General features: G+C 37.6%; 1 protein-coding gene across 1 annotated transcript; it reads right to left on the bottom strand.

Moving 5' to 3' along the window:
* Positions 1–1702: 1702 nt before the first annotated feature.
* Positions 1703–20814, bottom strand: CGRRF1 (cell growth regulator with ring finger domain 1). The gene is made up of 6 exons (XM_037503371.2): positions 20617–20814; positions 11789–11928; positions 8395–8572; positions 8079–8226; positions 2601–2708; positions 1703–2378 (listed from the first exon to the last, which is right to left on the bottom strand). Exons 1-6 carry the CDS (start codon positions 20718–20720, stop codon positions 2058–2060), a joined length of 999 nt encoding a protein of 332 aa, XP_037359268.1. The 5' UTR covers positions 20721–20814; the 3' UTR covers positions 1703–2057.
* Positions 20815–22880: the final 2066 nt, after the last annotated feature.

Raw genomic sequence — 22880 nt, 5'->3', positions numbered from 1 at the left:
AAGTGTTATGAAAACCACAGGTGAATGGATAAACAAAATGTGGTATATACATGAATGGAATATTATTCAGCCCTAAAAAGTAAAGATTCTAATTCATGCTACAATATAGATGTACCTTGAAAATATGCTCAGTGAAATGTCAAACACAAAAGAACAAATATGATTCCACAAATATGATTATTTTAAATACCCAGGATAATTAAATTCAGAGACAGAACATATAATGGTGGTTACTAGAGGCTAAACGGAGAAAGAATTGGGGAGTTATTGTTTAATGGCTATAGAGTTTCAGCTTAGGGTGATGAAAAAATTTTGAAGATGGATACTGGTGATAGTTATACCAGCAATGTGAATGTACTTAATGTCACTTAATAGTGTACTTAAGAATGGTTAAAATGGTAAATTTCTGTAATCTAATTTTAACATATATAATAAAAACAGTTCTGAAAAAATGGAGTAGGATTGCTGGTGGAATCTACTTCAAGATGAGAAAGCAACCATGTATCTAAGACAATTTATGTACAAATAGATCTATAAAAGGAAGTAAGATGGCTGGAATGGGTGAAATGACCTCTGATTATTCCTTCAATTTATACCACAAAGTGAGTTTTCAAGAACTGCTAGCCAGATACCTAACTACAACAGGGACTATAGCTTTTGACAGCCCTGCTTCCAGTGTCAGGGTTGAAACAGAGCCTTAGGACTTTCCAAAGTGGATATGTGCTTCTACAAGATAGTCAACACTCCTTTCATTCCTTGAGGTCGGGAGCATTGCCTGAATCTTTGTAGCCTAGACTCCCAAATGGTATCTAGACTCTAGAAAGTATGTATTAAATAGCTATTCAACATAAAAGGAAATTCAATTTGGTTTATAAAATGGAGAGCAGGTAATACCTTTTTGAGAGTGCTGTATTTGATTAGAATGAAATGTATTATGTAAAAGCCATGATACAAAAATAAGGCCTTACTCTTCATTCAAACAGGACACAAAAGACTTGAAAGTCTCCCTGAACATCATTTTATTTCTGTGATCTAATTTCTTGGTGAGTTTAAAGTAATTTCCACTGATGACACAGGAAGCTCTGATTTACCTTTGTCTTCTTAATCACCTAGGAAATGGTGAGGGGTGGAGTTTATTGCCATTCCGGTTTCTCAACTCTTACTAGGATATAACAAGGGATGAACAAATTTATGATTCAGAAAGATATGGGGTTTATTTGGAATAAAAACACACTAGAAAAAATAGTTACTTGCTTCTTTTAGTGATTTCTCTGACTCCAAATTCCCAACCTACCACCAATTTTGGATGGATTTGCAGGAGAAAATCAAAGGTAAGGCATTAAGAGTATCACAGATGCTTGCTGGCAGAGAACATTGACTAATCATATTTGACAATAAATTATCCAAGAAATTTTATTATCCACTTTGTATGTATGTCTCCCATAGATGAGCATCATTTTAATCTGATATGTTGTGCACAGTGCAGAATTGTATTTTGTATTTATAATTTAAGAAACTATATTTAAAAATTAAGACTTGTATTTATATGACTATGATTATAAGGAAAATTAGAAACCAAACAGATGGTTATTTATATATATAAAAAACCTGTTATTCTGGGAAGGATTTAAAGTTACAAGCCCTTTCCATCTCCATTGAAAAGCAGGAACATAGAATTACTTTAAGAATAATTCTATTTTTCCCAATTGCACTCCAGATTATGTCAAAAGAAAAACATTCAGAAATCTTAAGACTTTTACCTCCTCAAATTTTAGATGGATTGTTTTTCAGAATTTTTCTAATCTACATTATATGAACTCTTTTAGCTGATAAAGCATCCTTCTCAAGAGCTGAGTGGATTTTTATATATTAATACAGATGGCATTTCAGTATGTACCACACTGAACAGAAAAGGAATAATTAATTTTTGTATACCACACAAATATGCATTAAAACACCGACAGTCAATATTGTAGATTCCATGTTATGATTAATTCCAAGAACACAAATTTCTGCCTCTTCAGTGGAAGGTGTATTCTTCAGTTGTAACAACATCCTCAATGAGTTTTCAGTTTATCTTTATCTTGTTCCTTTTGACTGCAAAGTGCAAAAGATTCCTGAACAAACTGCCTGCACATTGGGCACTGCTGAAAATACTTAACACAGCCATCACACAAGCACGTGTGTCTACACGGCAAGAGTACCCAGTTCACAGTTCCATTTTGACAAACAACACAGTCCTTGGTATTCTCCTCAGGAGGCTCTGCTTCACTTTCAGATAGTCCAGCTTTTTCTAACAAACTTCGGTCTATGTTTCTTTCTTCTTGTGAGGAATTGTTGGAGGGAGTGGAATTATTATTTGCAGACATGAAAAGTTGCTGTAAGTCAAAGAAATAAATTTAAAGATAATTACAAATTACAATTATTCTTTAAATCTGGGGTCAGTAGAGATGTTCAAAGTTTATGAGCTAGCTAACCACTAGAAAATAATAGCTAACTTCTATGATAATTAAGTGAAAACTATTATCTCTTTACAAATGTTCATTCTTTGAAACTACAAACAAAAGAGACAGAGATTAAGATTGAAAGGTACAACTTACCTTAAGGTCATGAAATTGACCTTGAGCCAGGAGTAAATATTGATATAATATTCTGCAGGAAAGTTTGTAAGTCTTATCAGGAATATGAATTACTGACACCATGGAAATCTAAAATAAAATTTGAATACTGGTCAGTACTTAACCTCCTTATATTATTTCACAGAAATGCTTCTCAAATATAATTAAGACTTTGGTAAATTTAAAAGCTTATAACTATTTAAATCACAGTCACTAAAGAGGAAACAATTACTGTGATATTTTTACCAGAGTTATTTTAATTATCAAATTTACAAATTTACTGCGAAGCCAACAAAAATACCAATGAGATTTTTTTTTAGAGAGCTGCATGATTTGACTCCAAAATTCCCACATGGAAAAATAATACATTAAATTAGTTAGGACAATACTGAAAAGAAAGCTATGAGGAGGTTAGCCCAGTCAGATATTAAAACATATTAAAAAACCTCTAAAATTAAAAACAGGAACACACAGATGGACAGTAGAGAATAAACAGCCTAGAAGCACACTCAAACTACATATACAACATGGTAAAGGGGACATCTCAAATCACCAGGTAAAGAGAATCTTTTTTTAAAAAATGATTTATTTTTATTTATTTATGTATACAAGAATTGGGGTGTAGGCCAGAGGTGCAAAGTTGAGGGGAGAAGATGAGAGGATTCACCAGAGACAGAGTGGGGAGCAGAACAGGTGCACCTACTGAAATACACTGCTAAGAGGAGCAGCAGGCAGGACAGGAGAGGTCTGCTACAGCATGTGGGTTGGCTCCCTGCCTGAGGATTGAACTCATGCTGCAGCGGCTGGCTATAGCTTGACAGCACTGAGACTTTAACCACTGTACCATCAAGGAGGCCCAAGAGAGTCTTTTTAATAAGCAGTATTGGAACACTGAATAGTTATGTGATAAAATAAGATGCATTCTTCACACCATAGATAAAAATAAACTCCAAAGCATTAAGAGATCTAATTATTAAAAAAAAGAAGTAAATGGCTAATTTCTTACTAGTCTCTGTGAAGGGAAAAGCCTTCTCTTACTCAAACCCTAAGGCAGATAAACTTGACTGCATAAAAATCTTGACTTGCACAACAAGTACCACCATATGCAAAGTCAAAACACATATGACAAAATGAATAAAATATTCTCAATATATACCATAGACCAAAGGTTAATATCTCTAAACTTAAAGCTTTTACAAATTGATGAAAATCCTCTTTAAAAAATGGGCAAAAGATCTGAAGAGACAATTCACCAATATTAAACATGGCCCTGAGCAATATTAAAAGATGTTCAATTTCACTCTCAATATGATAAATGTAAATTAAAACTTCAATGAGGTATCACTTCTCATTCATCAGGTGAAGTAAAATTCAAAAGCTTGTCAAAGCACTCTGTTGAGAAACAGTCATTCTCATATATTGCTGGTGGAAATGTATAGAAAAAAGGTACAACTACAAAAGTAACAACCCCCATGAAAAGAATTTGATTATGTATAACTAAATGACATGCATTTACCTTTATACTATTCAACTTCAACAATATTAAACACATGTGGACAGATTATTCAGAGCAAGATTATTTGCTACTGCAAAATACTGGAAACTACTTGAAAGTCCAGACACAGGAGACTGGCTAAATAACTGTGCACGCACACCCTACATACAACAGAGTGCTACGTGGCTGCGGAAAAAATGTGAGGGAGACCTCTTTGAACTGATTTGCAGCAAATCATAGGGAGTATTATGAAGTGGAAAAAGCAAGAACATGTAGAGCTTTATAAAATATACTACCTTTTGTGTAAGAGGGGAAAATGAGAAGATATAAATCTAGGTCTCTGTATCTTATCACTACAAGGGGAAACTAGAAAATAAACTTGGTTATCTATAAGGATTAGGGTGCATAGGAATGGGGATGTGGAAGAGAACATCTGAGTGTACTTCTTTATATAGTGGCTTGACTTTTGGGAGAACTAATCCAAATAATTATGGATGCAGAGTTTGAACTCTCAGTTGTGGGCAGGAAGAAGAGAATGAGCAGTTTGAGCACTAAAATAATTACGTTCAAAAATGAATTATAAAGCACTAGAGAAAAAAAAGGAATTCAAGAGGTCATTCAGATGACAAACAGATGAACAAATGGGAAGTCTCTTGCTGTAGTAGAGTGCTCAGGGTTAACTGGGAGGCTGGAGTTGGAGAATCATAGTTTTATAGCTACTAAGATACATATAAAATCTGGAAAGAATTGAAGGCTATTAATTCCAGGGGTAAATTTTGATAAAGAGTGGCTATTTGCATGGTCTTAAAGTGCCTCCCCCAGCTACTGATTATTTGCTAGGGAGGGAAAATATGAAACAGTGGAGAAATAACACTTTGACTGAGTGATCAAAATTAACATCATTAAGGAAGGTAAAGAATCCCATGTGCCTAGAGGGGATGCCCTGAAAAGCACACCATCATTTGTGTAGTACACTGGCTGAAAATGCTTAACTGTAATCTAGTCATGGTAAACAAATCAATTCCAATCTAGTCAGACAATAAAGTAAGGCATGTTTGGGGCCTCCCTGGTGGCCTAGGGGTTAAGTCTCAGTGCTATCACTGATACAACCCGAGTTTGATCCCCGGCCAGAGAGCTAACCCACATGGCAGCAGACCTCTGCTGTCTCTCCCGCTGCTCCCCTCAGCAGTGTATTTCAGTGGATCCGCCTGTTCTGCTTCCCACTCTGTCTCTGTTGAATCCTTTCACCCCCTGTACATCTGGCCTACACCCCAATTCTTCTACACAAAAATAAATTAAAAATTTAAAAAAGGGCATGTTTTATTTTACAAAAAAAAGGTGTGTATGAGACTGCGGCTTCAAAAACACTAATGTCAGGCCTTTCTGGTGGCGCAAGGGTTAAGACGCAACCTATGAGCTATCCGCAGCCTCTGCAACATGAGTTCAATTCCTGGCCAGCCAGGAACTCACATGACACAGCAAACCTCTCCTGACTCACCCACTGCTCCCCTCAGCAGTGTACTTTGGTCAATCTGCCTGTTCTGTTTCCCACCCTGTCTCTGGTGAATCCTCTCCCCCCCCCCCCCAGCCTCTGGCCTGTACCCCAGCTCTTGTATGCATAAATAAATCAATCTTTAAAAAAAAAAAAACAAACAACAAAACACAAATGTCATAAAAGAAAAAGTTGTGGAAGTTTCAGAATATAGGAAGCTCAAGATACATGACAAATGCAGTATCTGAACTAGAACCTGTCCTGGTCAGATATTAACAGACAGGCAGTCTAGGGACCAGAACTGCTTATGGCTTTTTAAGATTTAGAGCCCCTCATCCCCAGAAAAAATATTGACAAGCCACATATTAAAACATTATGAAATGCTCAATTTACTTTTCAAATTAAGGACAGAGAACATTAACACAAAATATATTAATAAATATGCTGTATTTCTAACGTTAGGTCCAATCTGAGAAGGAAGAGACAGGGAAGCAAAGAGTAACAGGAGAAAAAGAGAGGATCAGCTGAAAAGAAGAACAAAAGATATAGAGAAGGGCCCATTCAGGGAGGGAATATAAAGGAAAAGCAAAAATGGCTGTTTGGCTATTGAGAGCCTGGGATCAAGCTCCATGGGGCAGGGGGCCGAGGGTGGGGGGGGGGTGGGGGGGTGTGATACGTTTCCCACAACTATAGCCACTTGAATCAGGAACCTGCCAACAAGTCTTTTCCCATTCACAATGCAGTTGAACCTACACTAGAAGGTGGTTAAAATGGCAAATCTTTTATATATATATATATATATATATATATATATATAACCATACTACATAATCCTCTCTCTTTAGATAGAGTGATTAAGTTAAAAAACCAAGCAAGACTCTGAACACCTCAAGCAGGTAGAGTGCACTGTCAGCGAGGGAAGAGGAACCAAAGGGGGAAGCTGGGAAGGAGGTGACTTGAGATCTGACCTTTTTAGTTTTGAATGAAAGAAAATAGGGGTTCTTTGGAGAATTGGGGGACATAGTGATGAGAGAAAGTTTACTTTGCCCAGGTAGGCAGGGTAAAGAAGGGAGAGGCTGGAAATATGAAACACCAACTTAACAGGTTTTATTTATCTTTAGTTGAAAAGGGAGGGAAGGAGAGGGGGGAAGCAGAAGATCTCATGTACACGCAATCAAGTAAGAGTTTTTGTGGCCAGCTCTATGAGGCTTGCCAGCATTGCTGGGTATGATTTTTTCACTTATCAAATCTGTTGAGTACCCACTGTGTTTCAGACACTATGCTAGATTCTGGAAATACACTGTTGTTAGTATGAGTTTTATTTGGAGAAAGCAAGCTGACATCAGTTCCATGAAATTCAGTTTGATTAGATCAAAAGCTAAAAAACTAGAGATGCTTAAATGTGTATGAGCAGGGTCTAGATTTCCCAAAAAGGGTCTGAACCCTCCACAGCTCATCAGACATTGCTTGGAGGAGATATTTCTGTTTTATTTTACAAAGGCGTATGATATAGGACTAGGAGGGCTCAGAGCCAAAACCTAGTTCCATCTCTCACTTCCTGACTGACTGGGGTTTTCCTTCTGACTTATTTCAGTCTTTGCAAGGCGATCTGCCTTAACTTACAAGGTTGTTGTAGGGAATAAATAAGTTAGTGTTAGTGAATATACTTGTATATTACAAAATATCATAAAAATTTATCCTATCTCTATTAATGAACAAATCTACATCATGCACTTCAGAAAATAGTAAATTGTATAGAAGGGTATTCTTACCATGATATGATTGCACCAAAAGCTTATTTCATGTATAAACTTCTACCATACTTAGAGGAATGTCAAGGTTCAGGTCCTCTTACATCTCTAAGATGATTTTATCTTCCTAATAGGGATAAACTACCAGACTAAAGAGATAATTAACATATAATGAGACAAGAAGATTATCATAATCACTGAAAATATAGGAAACAAACATATAGAAGATGTAGGTGCAACAGGGGCTATGATGGAAACAGGATGACTGCAAGTGTGCAAAGGAAAGAGCAGATCCCCTGTGAAAACTAAGCACTTTAGATTATTACAATGTTTAGTCAATGCTAAAAATGTAAATCATAAAGACTATCCAACCGACTTTTTCTATATAGCAAACATGATAGAAAATAGAATGATGATACTAACATAATTCAATTATAACCTGTTTTTATATTTCCTAAATAAAATCATAGTCTTGTAACCCACATTCTTGCAACAATGTAAGAGACACTCTTGCAAAAACAAGTCAGACTCTGAAGAAGCTGTTAAATGTATAAAAATTATACAGGTATACATCCCAAGTATTCACTTTTCAAGGAAAATGTATCTAGGCCAAAAGTATGTCCACAGGAATGAGAGAAAAATTTTCCCTATTTCCCCAAATAATTAAGCCCCATCATCCAAATAACAAAAAGGTAGTGCTTCTGGAATTTAAAATTACTTACAATATCATAAATTTCTCGGTCATCCTCATCTGCTAAGGTCAACAGAGCTACCAATGGATAGCGTGATCTGGGCACTGTACCAAAGTCTTCAATTTTAGTATCTCTTGGTAACTGGCAATATATTTCTTCTTTGCTGTCTTTTTTAATACTTTTTGAAAATGTAAAGGTAAATTGCCACTATAACCAGATATGTAGGCATATACCAAAGATGACAAATAACTTAGCAACACTTTATTTTATTCACGTGCTAATGGATATAGCAGATAAAATGTCTAAATTTTTTAAGTGCTAATGGATATATCAGATAAAAGGATACAAATACTGTTCTTGATAGAGATATTCGCTATATAGCGCATCTTCCAATGCTTGTGGAGTGCTTATTCGGAAGCAATAAAAGTGCTTCTGTAGAGCTTCATATAATTTTTGAACACTGCATCCCCAGTAGCATGTTAGGAGGCTATCTTCAAGGCAATCTGTTGTCAAAGTTATGCCAGCTGTAGAAAACAAATGAGACAAAGACAAGAAAATTACCTAATACAATTATACATAGTGAATAACAAAAGCTTCCTTTTGGACGCTGGCCAGGCTGATGGCAGTTAAAGGAACTCATTAAAGGATATGTGCCTATAAGTGAAGGATCTGGTCTCTTAAAATAAGACACATAAAAACCTCAATGTCTACACAATTTGAAGTGCTATCAATAAACTTTCTTATTATTTATATATTTAAGCTTGGAAATTAGCAATTTTTTTCCAATGACTTTAAAACTTTTCCCACATAAATTTTAAATACTGAAATACAGTTCACTATTGATAACGGACCACTCTAATAGTGTATGTAATTCTAACTACAACAAACAGTAGAGGTGTCTCTTAAGAGTGGGTACACACAACCTTGCAGTCATTAGAAACGGCAGCGCTACCTCCAGGAGGGGACACATGCAACCCGGGGGCTACAAGATGATCACTGGGATAGGAAAAATATTAAAGAGAAATTTGAGCTTTACTAATAGTAGCATATAAATTGACATTCATATACACTTTTGTCCCACAGTTAATGTCCCGTGTAATATGTAATATATCCTGAGGAAAGAGTGAAGATTCTAAAATATGGAGGACATGAGCCATGTCCTCATTTATTTGTTTGCTTTCAGTGTATTAAAAGATAATACAATTTGAATAAACCAGTCTAAGTGGATAACACAGAATATGTAAAAATCTATTCACCACAATCTTTCATAAACTTGTCTACTCTAGAGACTGAGAAAAGAAAGTACTGATTTACACTGCTCAAATAGCTATATTTGTTCTCTCTTCAGTATTTCTCACTTCTTTGCAAATAGAGTTGCCATTCTTATATTTTCTTAGTCTTCCAAAATTCAGGGCACGCACAGTGTCATCTTTGATAAACAGCACTAACAGAATTAGAATATAGCCATACACTGGGAAATTCAGAATCCAAATTAAGCACAGCAGTAATGGGTGATAGCTCTCAATCTGCCGTTACCCACAATATAAGAGACACTCTTGCAAAAACATTTTTTACATTAAAAACCATACTCAAATGAGTCAAACCATTAAGAAAGGAAAAACAATGGGACAGAAAAGTCACAAACCTTCCTGAAGAATTCCAATGAGGAAAGAGATAGTGTACAAGGAGAACTTGTATGAGGATAACGAAACTGAAGTTGAAGATGAAAATTTTAGGTTGCATGCTGTAGCGATTCATACAGTCCTCCAAAAATGCTATCTGTGTTACTTTGCCCAAACCTTTTGCTTTATGTTATTTCTCACAGGGTGAGTAAGTCACAAACCAAGGAAGCTATTCATAAAGGACAGCAGAATTTCCTTTTTCCCCCTTGATTTGTCAATTTTTTTTTTATTTTTTACATCATTTTCCATTTTTGTACAAAGTATGCGTTTTCATCTTGGTTATATAGCAAGGACAGTGGAATTCCTCAACCAAATTAATTCAACTAATACACTGAGTATCATCTTTTAATTTCACTAAAGCCTCTATATTTATGATGGAAACATCATAAATCCAAATAGAGTATCATTACATGACAACAACAAAAATCCCAACAACCCACCCCCAGTAAAAAGAAATCAGTGACTAAGATTAATTCTCTGGTATATTTTTGAGGAAATCAGGTCTCCAGATTGTTCATCTTATCTCCCCTATGTGGCAAGCATCTTGTGTTTTAAACTACAAATGAAATAACCTTTTCAAATGTCACAGTTGTTGCTCAGAATATTATTTCAATGACTGAATTAGCTATCTTTAATGACACTATGAATGAACAAATTAAATTTTATTTTGCCAAATACAATTCCCACCAAAATTATTCTTATTTCCCAATAGGAGAAAGATAATGAATAATGTGCATTTTTAATGCTACTATGGTGACCACTTAGTGTATTGGGTATTGCTGAGAGGTCTTCTACTTACTGGGTGTCTTATTCTTTGCTTCTAACATTTACAGGCAGGCTCTATTTGAGACTATTTCTACCTGACAGGCAGAATGAGGTATCCCTCACACTCAGTGCTTAACATGTTTCCTGTTTGTTTGCTCACAGTGTATCAGTTCTTACTTTTTCAGCATTTCCAAGCTGTATAGCAGGAAGCACAGCTTTGAACTGGTAGATTTTTTTATTGGCAGTTCTGCTCAGCAAGATATGACAAATAGTAGGTCCAAATGCATGGTCACACAGGTCAGAGGTCTTAGAATCACCATTATTCTATATATTTTAATCAGGCAAGTCCTCTAAACAAGGTAGTTTTCTCTGTCATATCTTGAAATTTGGTCCTCCAAAGTGAAAAACGTCAGAATGAACCCTCTTATACACCACTGGTTTTAAAAAAAACAAAAGACCCTTTGCTCTTTTCAATTCACAAGGTAATAGTGTAAGATTTACAGCTAAAGAAGCATAAGAAATTGTTTACTTTTTCCTAGTAAATCAATATTTAGTTAAGATTAACAATCCCTATGGACTAAGTATACTGATACTTGACAAGCGATTCTGGAAGTCAGAGACAGAAAGACAAGTAAACAAGAATGGTCACAGGTACTAAGGGAGCTGGGTGTTAAGAAAGAAGACTGGTCAAGTCCATTAAGTACTGAAGAGCTAGCACTAATTCAGGCTGAGAAGTGTCCACTGGAATTTAAACCTGCTTGGGGTTAGAAATAGGAAGCAGAAGTGGTAATTAGTGAAAAGCCATTTCAATAAAGGAACACAGGCAAAAGTTAGACTGCGCTGCTCTGGGGAGCAAAAGTGAAGCAAGATAGGAGAATAGAACATTAGCTAGAATAAGATAAAAAGCTGAGAAAGTTTTGGGTTGTTTATTTTTAAGAGAACAGAAATGTGAGCATGTATAAAAGGTGATAGGTTCTCAGCCCAGAAATCTCTGCAGATTATATCTATACTACACCTAGAACCACCTAATCTACATCTGTACTCAACACACAGAAGCATTTCAAGGTCCCTAAGTTCAAAACTAAATTCACTACCTTTCTTCTCCAACCTGCTCTTCCTCTTGCATTCCTGATCTCAGAAAAAGGATCTGTCTGTGAGGGACACAGGCAAGGAAACTGCATCTTCCTGAATCTGTACTCTCTTGCCTGTACTACTGTATTTTACCCTTAACAAACAACTTAGTATTTCTCTAATGTGTATACAAAGAGAAAATTTTGGAAAATAGCCACCAACTTGTAAGTGAAGCTGAAGATGGATTAGTGATCTCTAAGCCGAAAGGATTCTTGACTTGTCTCATTTGCTTTTTGAAAACTCTTGTGTTGAACTGGGTCTCTTCTGAATTTCTCAGAATTACTGGAACATCCCAACCAAACCTGAAGAAAGATAAAAATAAAGCATAATCTTAACAGATGCTAAAAATGTAATAGGTAAAGAATATTGTGCTTCATTAATTAGTCCTTTTAACATAAGTATCAGAAAAAGATTATTTCCCAGTTTACATTATATTGCAAAATTAATTTGGACTGACAAGATCAGATATCCCACAGAACTGCAATATATTGTTCAGTTGATTCAATCAACATACTCTTGAAAACAATTCTAGTGTTGATATAATTGAATATTGCAGAAGCCAATTGATTATAGATAAATTATATCTTATACAAAGCAAAAACATGATTGAATTATTGAATTTTTAAAATGATGTGGAAAACAAATATATTTAATATATTAACTGTTTTGATTTATGGGACAACTTTCAAATACCATATATGTTTACAAAATAAATGTTCACTTTTAAATTTCATATAAAAATGTAACGATATAATATAAAGTGGGGGGAACCTCCTATTAAAATTTAGGTTGCAAATAAAAATCTCAAAACACATGAAAAAATCTAAGGCCAAGAGAAAGCCAAAAAATTAACAAATGGGATAAAATTTTACTCTAGATGAATTTAGTTTTATACAAAGGTTAGATAAGGCTGCTTGGGTGCTGCCCCCAAAAAACTGGAAAACAAAGCCTCTTGTAGATCAAAGTGTTTCTAAGTAAGTTAACTGTATTCCAAAACAAAGTCAAGAATATTTTCCTGAATGCAAAAACACCCAGCACCCAATAAGACCAAATCTGACAGAAGCAGGGATATGTTGTAAGGTAGTTTTATTTGCTACTATACAACATTATCTTTGAAGTTTTCCATGTACAATAGTTAGGTAATTTTTTTGTGGCTATATAGTATTCTGTTGTATAAAACTGCCATAACTTGTTTACTCATTCTATTTTTTTAAAGATTTATTTATTTATGCACATAAGAACTGGGGTACAGGCCAGAGGTGCAGAGGGTGAGAGGATTCACCAGAGACAGAGTGGGGAGCAAAACAGGCAGAATGACTGAAATACACTGCTGAGGGGAGCAGCGGGAGAGACAGGAGAGGTCTGCTGCACCATGTGCATAGCTCCCTGGCCAGGTATCGAACTTATACTGCAGTGACTGTGGACAGCTTCATAGGTTGCATCTTAATCCCCTGCGCCACCAGGGAGGCCCCTACTGATGCTATTCTTTTTTTTTTTTAAAGATTTATTTATGTATGCATACAAGAGCTGGGATACAGGCCAGAGATGCAGGGGGTGAGAATGATTCACCAGAGACAGAGTGGGGAACAGAACAGGCAGACTGACTGAAATACACTGCTGAAGGGAGCAGCGGGCGAGTCAGGAGAGGTCTGTTGCACCATGTGGGTTGCTCCCTGGCCGGCTGGGGATAGAACTCATGCTGCAGAGGCTGCGGATTGCTTCATAGTGCGGTGCTTAACCCCTTGGCCACTAGGGAGGCCCCCCTCATTCTATTCTTAATGGCCACTTAAGTTGTCCTCACTTTGGTCATTGTAAATAGCATGTACATGAATGTTTTCATACAAAGCTCTCAAGTGCATGTACATGTGCATGCATTTCTACTGGGTACATGCCAGAAAATGGAATTTCTTAGCTGTAAGGCCTGAAGTTCTTTGATTTCAGTGGATAATACTAACAATTCCATGTCATCGTATCAATTTACAGTCCAAAGTAAACCACTAGAGCACTGCTTACCAGCAATGATGGCGTGTCCCCCTCAATCCAGAGCTTTGCCAAAAACAATGCTGCCATCCTAGTAGGTGACACTGCATTGTTGTAGTTTTAATTTCTATTTTCCTGATATTAATGAGGTTGAGCTCTTTTTCTTATGTCTGTTGCTACTTGAATAGGCTCTTTTATGAAAGCCCCTTTCAAGTACTTTTCCAGTTTTTCTACTAATCTGCAATTTTTACTTCTTTATAGAAATATTAATGTGACTTTTGTTTAAATATATCTTCAGTCTTTCTACAGCTTGTGTTTTTCATACTCTTTTCATATCTTTTAGTGAACATAGTTCTTAATTTTAACACAAAGTTATTAACTTTTTCCTTTAAGGTTAATACTTTTGCTCTAGCTTTTCTCATTACTGCCTTATCTAATTTATGTCCGAACACTGCTACAGTCTTAATTACCATCTTAGAAATTTTTGTATTCTTGACCTCTTAAAGGAGTCAGCCAAGCAGTTCTAAAGCAGCCAGTGCTTACTTAGTCAAGGCTCTGGGTCCAGCGTGGATGTTGCCAGTCCTATTCCCCTGCCATCCTCATGATTTGGAGAGAAAAAAGGAGAGGGGAGAATTCACTGTAATAGAGTGACATCATAGGCTGGCCACACCCCTTGTCTTATGTGTAATGTAATCTAGATCACGTAAGTTGTACTTTTTGGCAGCTGACACACTGATGACTCACCTTGAGCTTTCAGCCTAGTATAATTTGACACCTTTTTACATTTACCCAGCATGAACTTGCTCATTTTTGCATAAAAATCCACAACCCTCACAGTTTCAACTTATTTGATGTAGACCAATAGTTCTAACTTTAATGTACTACTCAAAAGCAGAATAAATAATATGCAGAAATGATTTGGAGTAGGGTAAAAACTGGACACTGGATGGATAGCAATCCCTAACTGGTGCTGACAAATGGCTCTGTAAAATACTGGTAAGCAGACCCAGTAATACATTTCTGGTCTCCATCCTTACATCTGGCTTTTTCCACATTTTTAATCAAAAACTTGAATAAAAACATTGATGTTTTATGTATTAGATTATACTGAGGTGATAGTAGAAGGAAGAGTAAAATTGAAAAGTGATCAATTTTCATTTCAATCAAGTCCCATCTTTGTTCACTCAGTCTTTTTGGACACTGTTAGTATGAAATACAAATGAAATAAATGTTTCTTAAAATTCCTTCTCTTCTATATAGCCCCCTTTCTCCATTTCTAAATTGTTTTCCATTTCTAAATCCATACTGCTTAAACTTCAGCACAGCAGTAACTTGCAGACAGCTAATTCTAACTTCAGTTTTTCATATGCCCATAGTCTCTTGCTCTGCACACCCTTCTGAAGCTTATCAGTAGCTGATAAATAGGATCTGACCTCCTTTCCTTGTGTCTAGCGTCTCCTGGAGTCTCTCATGAACAAAGGTTACTTTGAGGCTAAAATTTTGACCTCAGAAGCTTACGGCTTTTATCACCCCTTCAGCCTTGAGCCATAACGTCAATTAGAAAACACACAGGCAATTGTTAAGGTGGGGGTAGGGGGGGAGGGCTTCTCTCCTATGTAGTCTCCCCAGGCTGCTCTCACTTGGTTAAGCAGATACTGAGATGAGGTCAGCATATAAAAAAACCATTCATGGGGAAATGATTGGTAGAAGAGGAGGGTTATGTCTGAGGGAATTGCTATGTTTTTTTGACTTTGAGAAAGTGAATCAATCTTCTAGAATTCTGTGCCTTCATTGTAAAAAGAGTTAGACTAAGTGATCTTAAGGTCCTACTAAGGTCTGAGATGCCATTTCTAACAGTCCTTTCTTCTTCTGGATTGTTCCAAGTAAATTCTTGCCAATCCATGTGTCATAGATTTTGTACCCAATGCAAGTACAAACTAAAGTAATATTCTTTTTCTTAAAAGGGATCTGTACCCCATCACAGACACAACCTATTGCACTCAACAAGTGAAATGAGGAATAGTCAATGTCATTGTGTCAGGCAGGGTCAGCAGGAGACAGAAATCACATGAATTATTTAAACAGAAAGAATTTAATATTAAGAATTGTAAACCATGACAGGAAAATTGAAAAGGCAAGAGGGGGAAACTGAGATATCCTAGCAGAAAGTAGTTATCACTCCTAGGGCTGGGGAAACAAAAGGAAAAGTGGGTTATTACACTTGGAGAAGGGCTCCCCCAGAGCTGGGACGCCGACCTTTGTGGTAGGAGTGTTGGCAGGCTGAGCTGATATCTCTGAAGGAGTATGATAAGACTTTTCTAGGCATAAGGAAAAATTATAAACCAAAAACTAACTGCTTTACTCTGCCAATGGTCCCTGCCAGGGTAAGCCAGTGCTGTGGGAATGCAGACCAGCAAAAGGAAGCAAACCACTAAGAGGAAATCCATTTTCCTCCTTAAGCATTTCAGTTTCTTTCGAGCACTCTATTGATAGAGCCAAAAAAGGGAGCAAACTAATACAAGAGAAATAGGGTCTGCAAAGTCTCAACCCCTGAATCACAAAGCCGAGTCTCTAACAGTGTGTTTGTAGTACAGAGATGAAGATCAGGATGGTGATTCAGTATGTCCATGGCATAATGCTACAGGATTCGGAGTCCGTCCTCAAGGGAACCTGACCTCCCCTTCAATCCAAGGTTCCAAAACTAAGGATTGGTATAGTTCTGGAAACTGGGTAAAAGTACATAACTCTCCATTATTGTGGCTCAGTTCAGGTTTCAGGATTGAGACCTAGAATTTTTCCTTCTATGTAGTTCATGTAACATTTGGTAGACCAACTATTTTTTTTATTTCTAACCCATTAGCCACTGTCAAAGAGCCCTGCAGGCTAACACATCCTTATCACCCTACATCCACCTTAACTCCTATGGTTATGTGGCGCCAGTGGACCTCAACTGATGAAATCCACCCTAATGAAGTTCCACCATCATAAACAGCCTAGAGAGGACAGATGCCAGAGATATTCAAGGAAACCAGGTTTTTCTCTGTAATACATTTTTCAGTGAAAGGTGTGTCTTCTATCTTCTCTTGAAAGATACAGCAGGGAATGGGTGTACATGTTGCACATAATAAATCCGGTCTAATATTCCTGTCTCCCTAAACCTTCAGATTCTTTCCTCATAATGCCAGTAAAGTTCTGGCACCTCAACCTTATTAAATATAGGTCACCTCTGAGTCCTAGTTTCAGTCAACCAAGAATGAATTAACTCGTTAATATCAGAATTTCTGGAAACTATACCCAATCAACAAATTCGATCTGATCTAGTATTACATTCTACCTTCCATAGCCTAACATACTTACCACCTATTCTCACACATACCCCTGAAGTTCCCACTGAGAGAAACTAGCAAAGGCTATTTCCAAACAGTTAGATTTTGTCCCTGCTCTAGGAGCATAATGAGAATATGGGTTCAGGACAAACAGTAATAGAGATAAGTCTTGAGTCTAGTCGCCCTATGCAAAGCAATTGCCCAAGACGAGGTTATAACAGGATCTTCAAACAAGGGAAGACTAGTTTCCCAGACACAGAAAGCAGGCTGCTTCCATCAACAAGGGAGCAGCTGGGTTTTCAAGATTCTGAAGTTTTGTTCAAGTCTACTTAGATAGTCCCATTTTAAGACTCAGGGCTTCGTACCAACCAGTGTTCCAAATGAGATATTGACAAGGGTATGGTTTCTATTACCAGTGTTCAATTTTTAGCTCTATGGCTGTAAGAAATAAAGTGCTTTAGAACCATAGGAACTCTGATTCTCTTGACTTGATCTGAGAGTTTTAAGATCTGATTTGTCATTCTCTTTCGGTAAGTACTCCAGTGAACTCAGAAGCAACCATCCCACTTCTTCCTCAGTCCTTCCCACTGTCTTACTGTCATAGTTGTCAAGTGTTTTAGCCACTTGCTGCCCCAAGGCACTTAATTCAGATAGCATATTATCACAATCAATTAAAAGTAGTAATCTGATTAATTATGATACCAGTGCATGCTATAGATTACTAGAATCTTATTTTTCATTGTCAAGGACCTATAAAGACCAAACCAATTTCCAAATACCTTTTTTGGGGCTTCATCTTCTTCATCCTATTCTTAGTAATAATTTTTTATCAATACCCATATTAATCCAGTAAAGAGACTAAAGCCACACCAGTTACTTCAATGGAGAATTTAAATATATAAAAATAACTTAACAGATATTGAAGAACTGAAAAATGCAAAAAGCTGATACTGAGTATCAAAGAAGCAGTAAGAGTAGGAAGCAGCTATCACTTCTAGAACAGGAACAGAGGACAGAGAAATACTACAGTTTAGAAATCTGGAGCTGGCCGTGGAGCTTGAACTCAAATGTGAGGAAAGGGTGATATCTTTGAAAAGGTACAAATGAGGTTGGTTCTAAGAGGGTAGAAAACTGTAACTTGCAAAAAAATGGGACCCAACTGCCAAAGTGATGGGCTACTGCTGTTGTGAGCCAGACAAGAAAAAGAACAAAACAGGAAGCAGTAAGTCCTTTCATCCTTTTCCAGCCTTCAATTTCCCTCCCCAGGTGGCAAGCCTCATAGGCAGCCAGCTAGAAAAGAAATGTGGTTAAGAGATCCTGCCCCAGATTCACAAAGCAGAGTAGACAAGAAGCTGAGAGGATAGTTTAATAACCTGTAGTCAGGAATAAGCAAAGAGGAGCTACCAAGTCAGGGTGCTGGGTTATTTGCAACCATTACAAAAAAAGATGTACATGGCATTTTGGTCTCCTTTTTTGCACAGTGCTTGGCAAATAGCAACGACAGTAAATTTGAGTTGTGAGTTACTAGAGTTCAGCAACCACCACATACTTAAATAAAAATTCATGAACAGTTCCATGATTCTTTGTTATTGCTATTGAGATTTCATTATCAAGCACTCTGACTCTCCCTGGCCACACAACACAGGTGGACAAGGAGAGCAGCAGAAAGAAACTCAGAGTAGTACAGAGATAAAAGCCATGACAGAGAGGACAGATGACCAATAGGGATTATGTTTTAGGAGGTTAAAAAAAAGATGACAAGTGGGTTAATGGGTTTACTTTGAGCTTGGGATTCTATTAGAAGTTGTTTTTATGAGATCTAGATTGTGTTTTCATTATTTCTAGTTGATGAATCTGTGGTCTTAAGTTAGCAAATGAACACTAGTAAAAAGTTTATCTATGTGAGCAAAGCTAACCCACATGGAATGATTGGGTTAGGCTTAAGGTGACTTTTAGGCCCAAATCAAAATGGAAATGACTGGCACTTACAAGGTCTTGGAATTTCAGCCATGCTTAGCCAAGACTTCTAGAAGTTCTACAGTTACCTGGGATTCCATCTTTGTAAAAGTCATACCTAATTAGGGTGGTCAGGCAATCATTAAGATTTCACACCAAGTCTTAAATTTGGTAGTGCCAAGACTGGAATCTGGGTCTGCTTGACTCTAAAGTCTGTCTCTTAATCACTACAAACAAATTTCCTGACTGCCCTTTACCCACAGATGCCACCCACCTTATTAATTGGGTGTTCACTCATTTTCCTCTTCCCATTACTAAAGATAGATATCTAAGATATCTAACTAGTTGGCTTATTTAAAATAAAAATGTAAGGATATAATCCATTATCAAATAGTTACCTATTTTCCTTAGTGAAGGAAAATTCATTTTATTAGGGGAACACTAATATTACAGTCATTAAAAAATCTTGTGTTAAGATTATTTTACTTACTTGAGCAATATTTTCCTAATTCCAATTACAAAGTACCTTGAAATGAACAACATTGATAAAATCTGATGGGCCAAGAACAACTAATTCTAAGATTGTTCTTAATCTTCCTCCACCACAACAAGGAATTTTATGTTCCAATTTTATGTGGCCAGATATTGCTGGCCAGGTGGAGAACAGTGTGAAAAGTTTACAACTGTTTAGTTCCTAAAGTTGCCATACAGTTGCAGAAACTAACAAGGGCTTGTGTCCTTTCTTTAAAGTAATGACATATATGAGCCATCCAAAGGATATTTTTAACCTCCCTTTGCACAGCTTGCTCAACTCACTAACACATCTCCTCTGCAGCTCTGTGAATGTTATGTTACCTGAAAGGCCTTCTTTTCTCTACAAGACCCATTTAACTCGACTCAGTTTTCAAAATACTCATTCTCAAAATCCAGCTCATGTCTCTGTCCCCATCTGACAGAATGATAAGATGGTTTCATGTAGTTATATTTAAAAGGCTTCTCTAAACATGATACAATTGCATCTCCTCAAGAGAGAAATTTTAGAATCTCAGGGTAGAAGAATTGCTCAGGGATTATCTAACACTCCATTCTCCTTGTCTCCAACAGGTAAACTTCCTCTCTCCCTCAGTGCCACTTATCTCTAAGGTCTCTTTCAGCTCTAAAATTAGGACTTTATAGTTTTTCCAACTAAACATTACTTCAAAAAGGTGTGGAATGTGTGCAGAAACCATTAAATCCTCAACGACAATAGTGTTCATTTATAAATTATGCTGAAAGATAAGTGGCCGAGTTCTCAGTTTAGATGAGAAAAACAATTAACCTTGTTTACTGCCTACATCTGAGCGCTGCCCACAGTGACGGATTCACGCTGGGCACACAGTAGACCCCAATCAGACACAGACGCCTGTTGGACAAGCATTCTATCCCAACACCAAGACCAGGGTCTTCCTGACTGCTTTATTACCTAGAAACAAAGCTGGGCAAAATAGCTTTCAACCCGGCACCATCACCAGATGTCCTCTGCGACGGGGACAGGACAGTGATGCAGTGTGCGGTGTACACCTTGTTTTCCTCCCGGAGTCAGCCGTGGCCGGGGGCACGGACTCCGCGGCACCTCCAGGTATCCCCGTCTTGCAGTCCCCTAGCTCCACTGTCCCCTGCTGCTTGCCACGACCCCACTCCCCAGCTGTCTGCCCCTTGGATGCTTGCCTCTGGCCCTGGGGCACTTACCATCCCAAGACCAGGCCAGTGGTCACGACGAAGCAGGTAAAGACCACTGCGATGTAGAAAAGCGGCGAATACTCATAGAGCGTTACTAGAAACACCGCAGCCATCAGGGTCTCCCAGGCTGAGCTGGGCTCAGCAGCCCAGCTCAACCTAAGCCAAGCCAGCCTAGCCCAGCCCGCCCGGTCCGGGGACGGCTACTACGGTGCCCCGCAGCAGACAAACTTCGCAGGCCCGCACTCGCTGGAGGTTCTCGTAGGCTAGACGTCCGGGCAGCCTCGCTGGCTGCGGGAGGCAGCGGGCCAATCACCACGTTCCCTGCAGCGCTCGCCCCGCCCCTCCCGCGCGCAACCCAAGATAGAGACATCGTGGAGGGGCGGGGCTTCCGCTAGCACCGCCCCCCGCCCCGCGGGATTGGTGCCACAGGCGTCTCCTCCTCCTGTCTGTCCTAGCGGGTCTGGCTTTTCTGCGGCAAATTCTAAATCGAAATTGGGGCCAGTCCGTTCAGCGCTAAAGCAACGTTATCTGATGCCAGAGAGAGGAGGTACAGTCCGAAATCCACGTCCCAGATTCTAAATCCTGAAACTCTGCATATTGGATCCTAGGCAAATTTGGGAGGATAAGGAGGGAGAGGAAGAGGGAAGTGGGCATCTTGGGTTCTGCAAAGTGAAATAACCGCATCTGCTCTTGTTTTATCTGGAAGACTTGCAAATTGGCACTGTGCAAAACACCAGGAGTCCCGCAGCAGTCTATAAGGTGCTTGTCAGCTCTTTCAACTGGAATTTAATGATAGAGGAAAATTAACATTGGGAAGGGAATATTCTCAGGAAAAAAAGTGAATTGTCCTCTGTCCCTTGTTTTTCTTCTTCCACCACACCCTGCAAATTAAAACTAGATATTTTCACATTTTGGTGTTAATTTTAACTTTAATAATTTTAAAAATGTAACTGACTTCCTTAAATGGATTAATTGAGGTAAAAGCAGAGCTTCTAAGTACAAGAAAGAAGCAGAAAGTGCTCACCCCCCTCTCCTCATTCCCAGCAGTCAGCTCTGTCAAGGTAGCCTAGCTGGGAGTCTCTCACAACATTTTCACAGGTATTTTGTTTGTTTGCGTTTAGTCCCATGGCCACATCTAGCTACCAAAGAGAGAGGAAAATGTAGTCTTATTCTGAGCGGCAACATACTCTGCTACAAATCAGGGTTTTGTTTCAAGGAAGAAAGGGACAAAGGATGGCTAGCCATGATGTGGTTCAAGACTACCACGTCACCATTAAAATTAGTATTGGAGAAAAACAGGCTAAATTTGTTCTATGGCTTCACGTATTCCTTGGCGAATGACCATATATTCTGTCTGTTTTGGAACTGTGCTGTGTGAGAAGCTTATTTCAACAACATAATTTTTAATGACTACATATTTGATTTACAGCTGTTTAATTAGCACTCAGTTGGAAAAATTTTTATTATAAGAACAACACAATGAACATTCTTAAAATTATATAATTTCTTAAAATAAATTCGTATAGGTGGAACTTATGGTTCCAAAATTATGTACATAATTTTGAACCCACATGTCTCTTATTCATTCAGAGCAACATTCCATTGGCAATGCTAATTGGAGAAACACTGCTTTCCAGAACTGTGCCAGTTTATGCTCCTACCCCTTCATCCTTGTTTTTCCCACCATTTCTTATTGTAATGACAAAAATCTTGGCCAATATGAAAAGTAATTTTATTGCACTAAACAATAAATATTTTCATAATGAAAACAAAAATGTCGGGAACTTCAGGTTAAATTAGTATGTTAAACATATGCCTATAATTTTGCTTCTTCCCCAAACTCCACTAAGACTATAGTAAAAGGTTTTTTAAATAAGCAAAAACAAGAACAGGAAATAAAATAGCAGAAGCAATATAATGAAAGATGGAAAACAGATGAAGAAGGATAATTCACCAACCAGATCTTGAAAGCCAAATCCTAAACCAGCAGTGGAGAAAACTGAGACTAACCTAGTTTACACTGCAAAATTCTCAAAAAAGAACAGGAATTAGCATGAATTCAATTCAAACTCTTATTGCCATTTGGATATCTGCTACAATCATCAAACCTTGTCACTTTACTTCTAAAATAGATTCTCTCTAATACATTTTGTACAGTGTTGGAAAAATGATTTTTAACACATCTTATTTTTTTAAACACATATCTATCTCACTCCACTGCTGAAAATTCTTGATTCTCATACTAAATATCTTTGAAGATAAAATCCCAAGTT

This window comes from Talpa occidentalis, unplaced genomic scaffold, assembly GCF_014898055.3.
Source record: "Talpa occidentalis isolate TD23 unplaced genomic scaffold, MPIMG_talOcc4v2.1 talOcc4.11, whole genome shotgun sequence".
In the NCBI taxonomy this organism is placed as follows: domain Eukaryota; kingdom Metazoa; phylum Chordata; class Mammalia; order Eulipotyphla; family Talpidae; genus Talpa; species Talpa occidentalis.
This window is presented reverse-complemented; position numbering and strand designations above follow the sequence as displayed.

Coding starts and splice junctions, on each gene's coding strand:
- CGRRF1 (XM_037503371.2), bottom strand. CDS start 20,720: ATGGCTGCGGTGTTTCTAGTAACGCTCTATGAGTATTCGCCGCTTTTC. Junction 2,709..8,078: donor ACCGAGAAATTTATGATATT/GTAAGTAATTTT, acceptor ATTTTATTTTAG/ATTTCCATGGTGTCAGTAAT. Junction 2,379..2,600: donor GTCAATTTCATGACCTTAAG/GTAAGTTGTACC, acceptor TTTGACTTACAG/CAACTTTTCATGTCTGCAAA.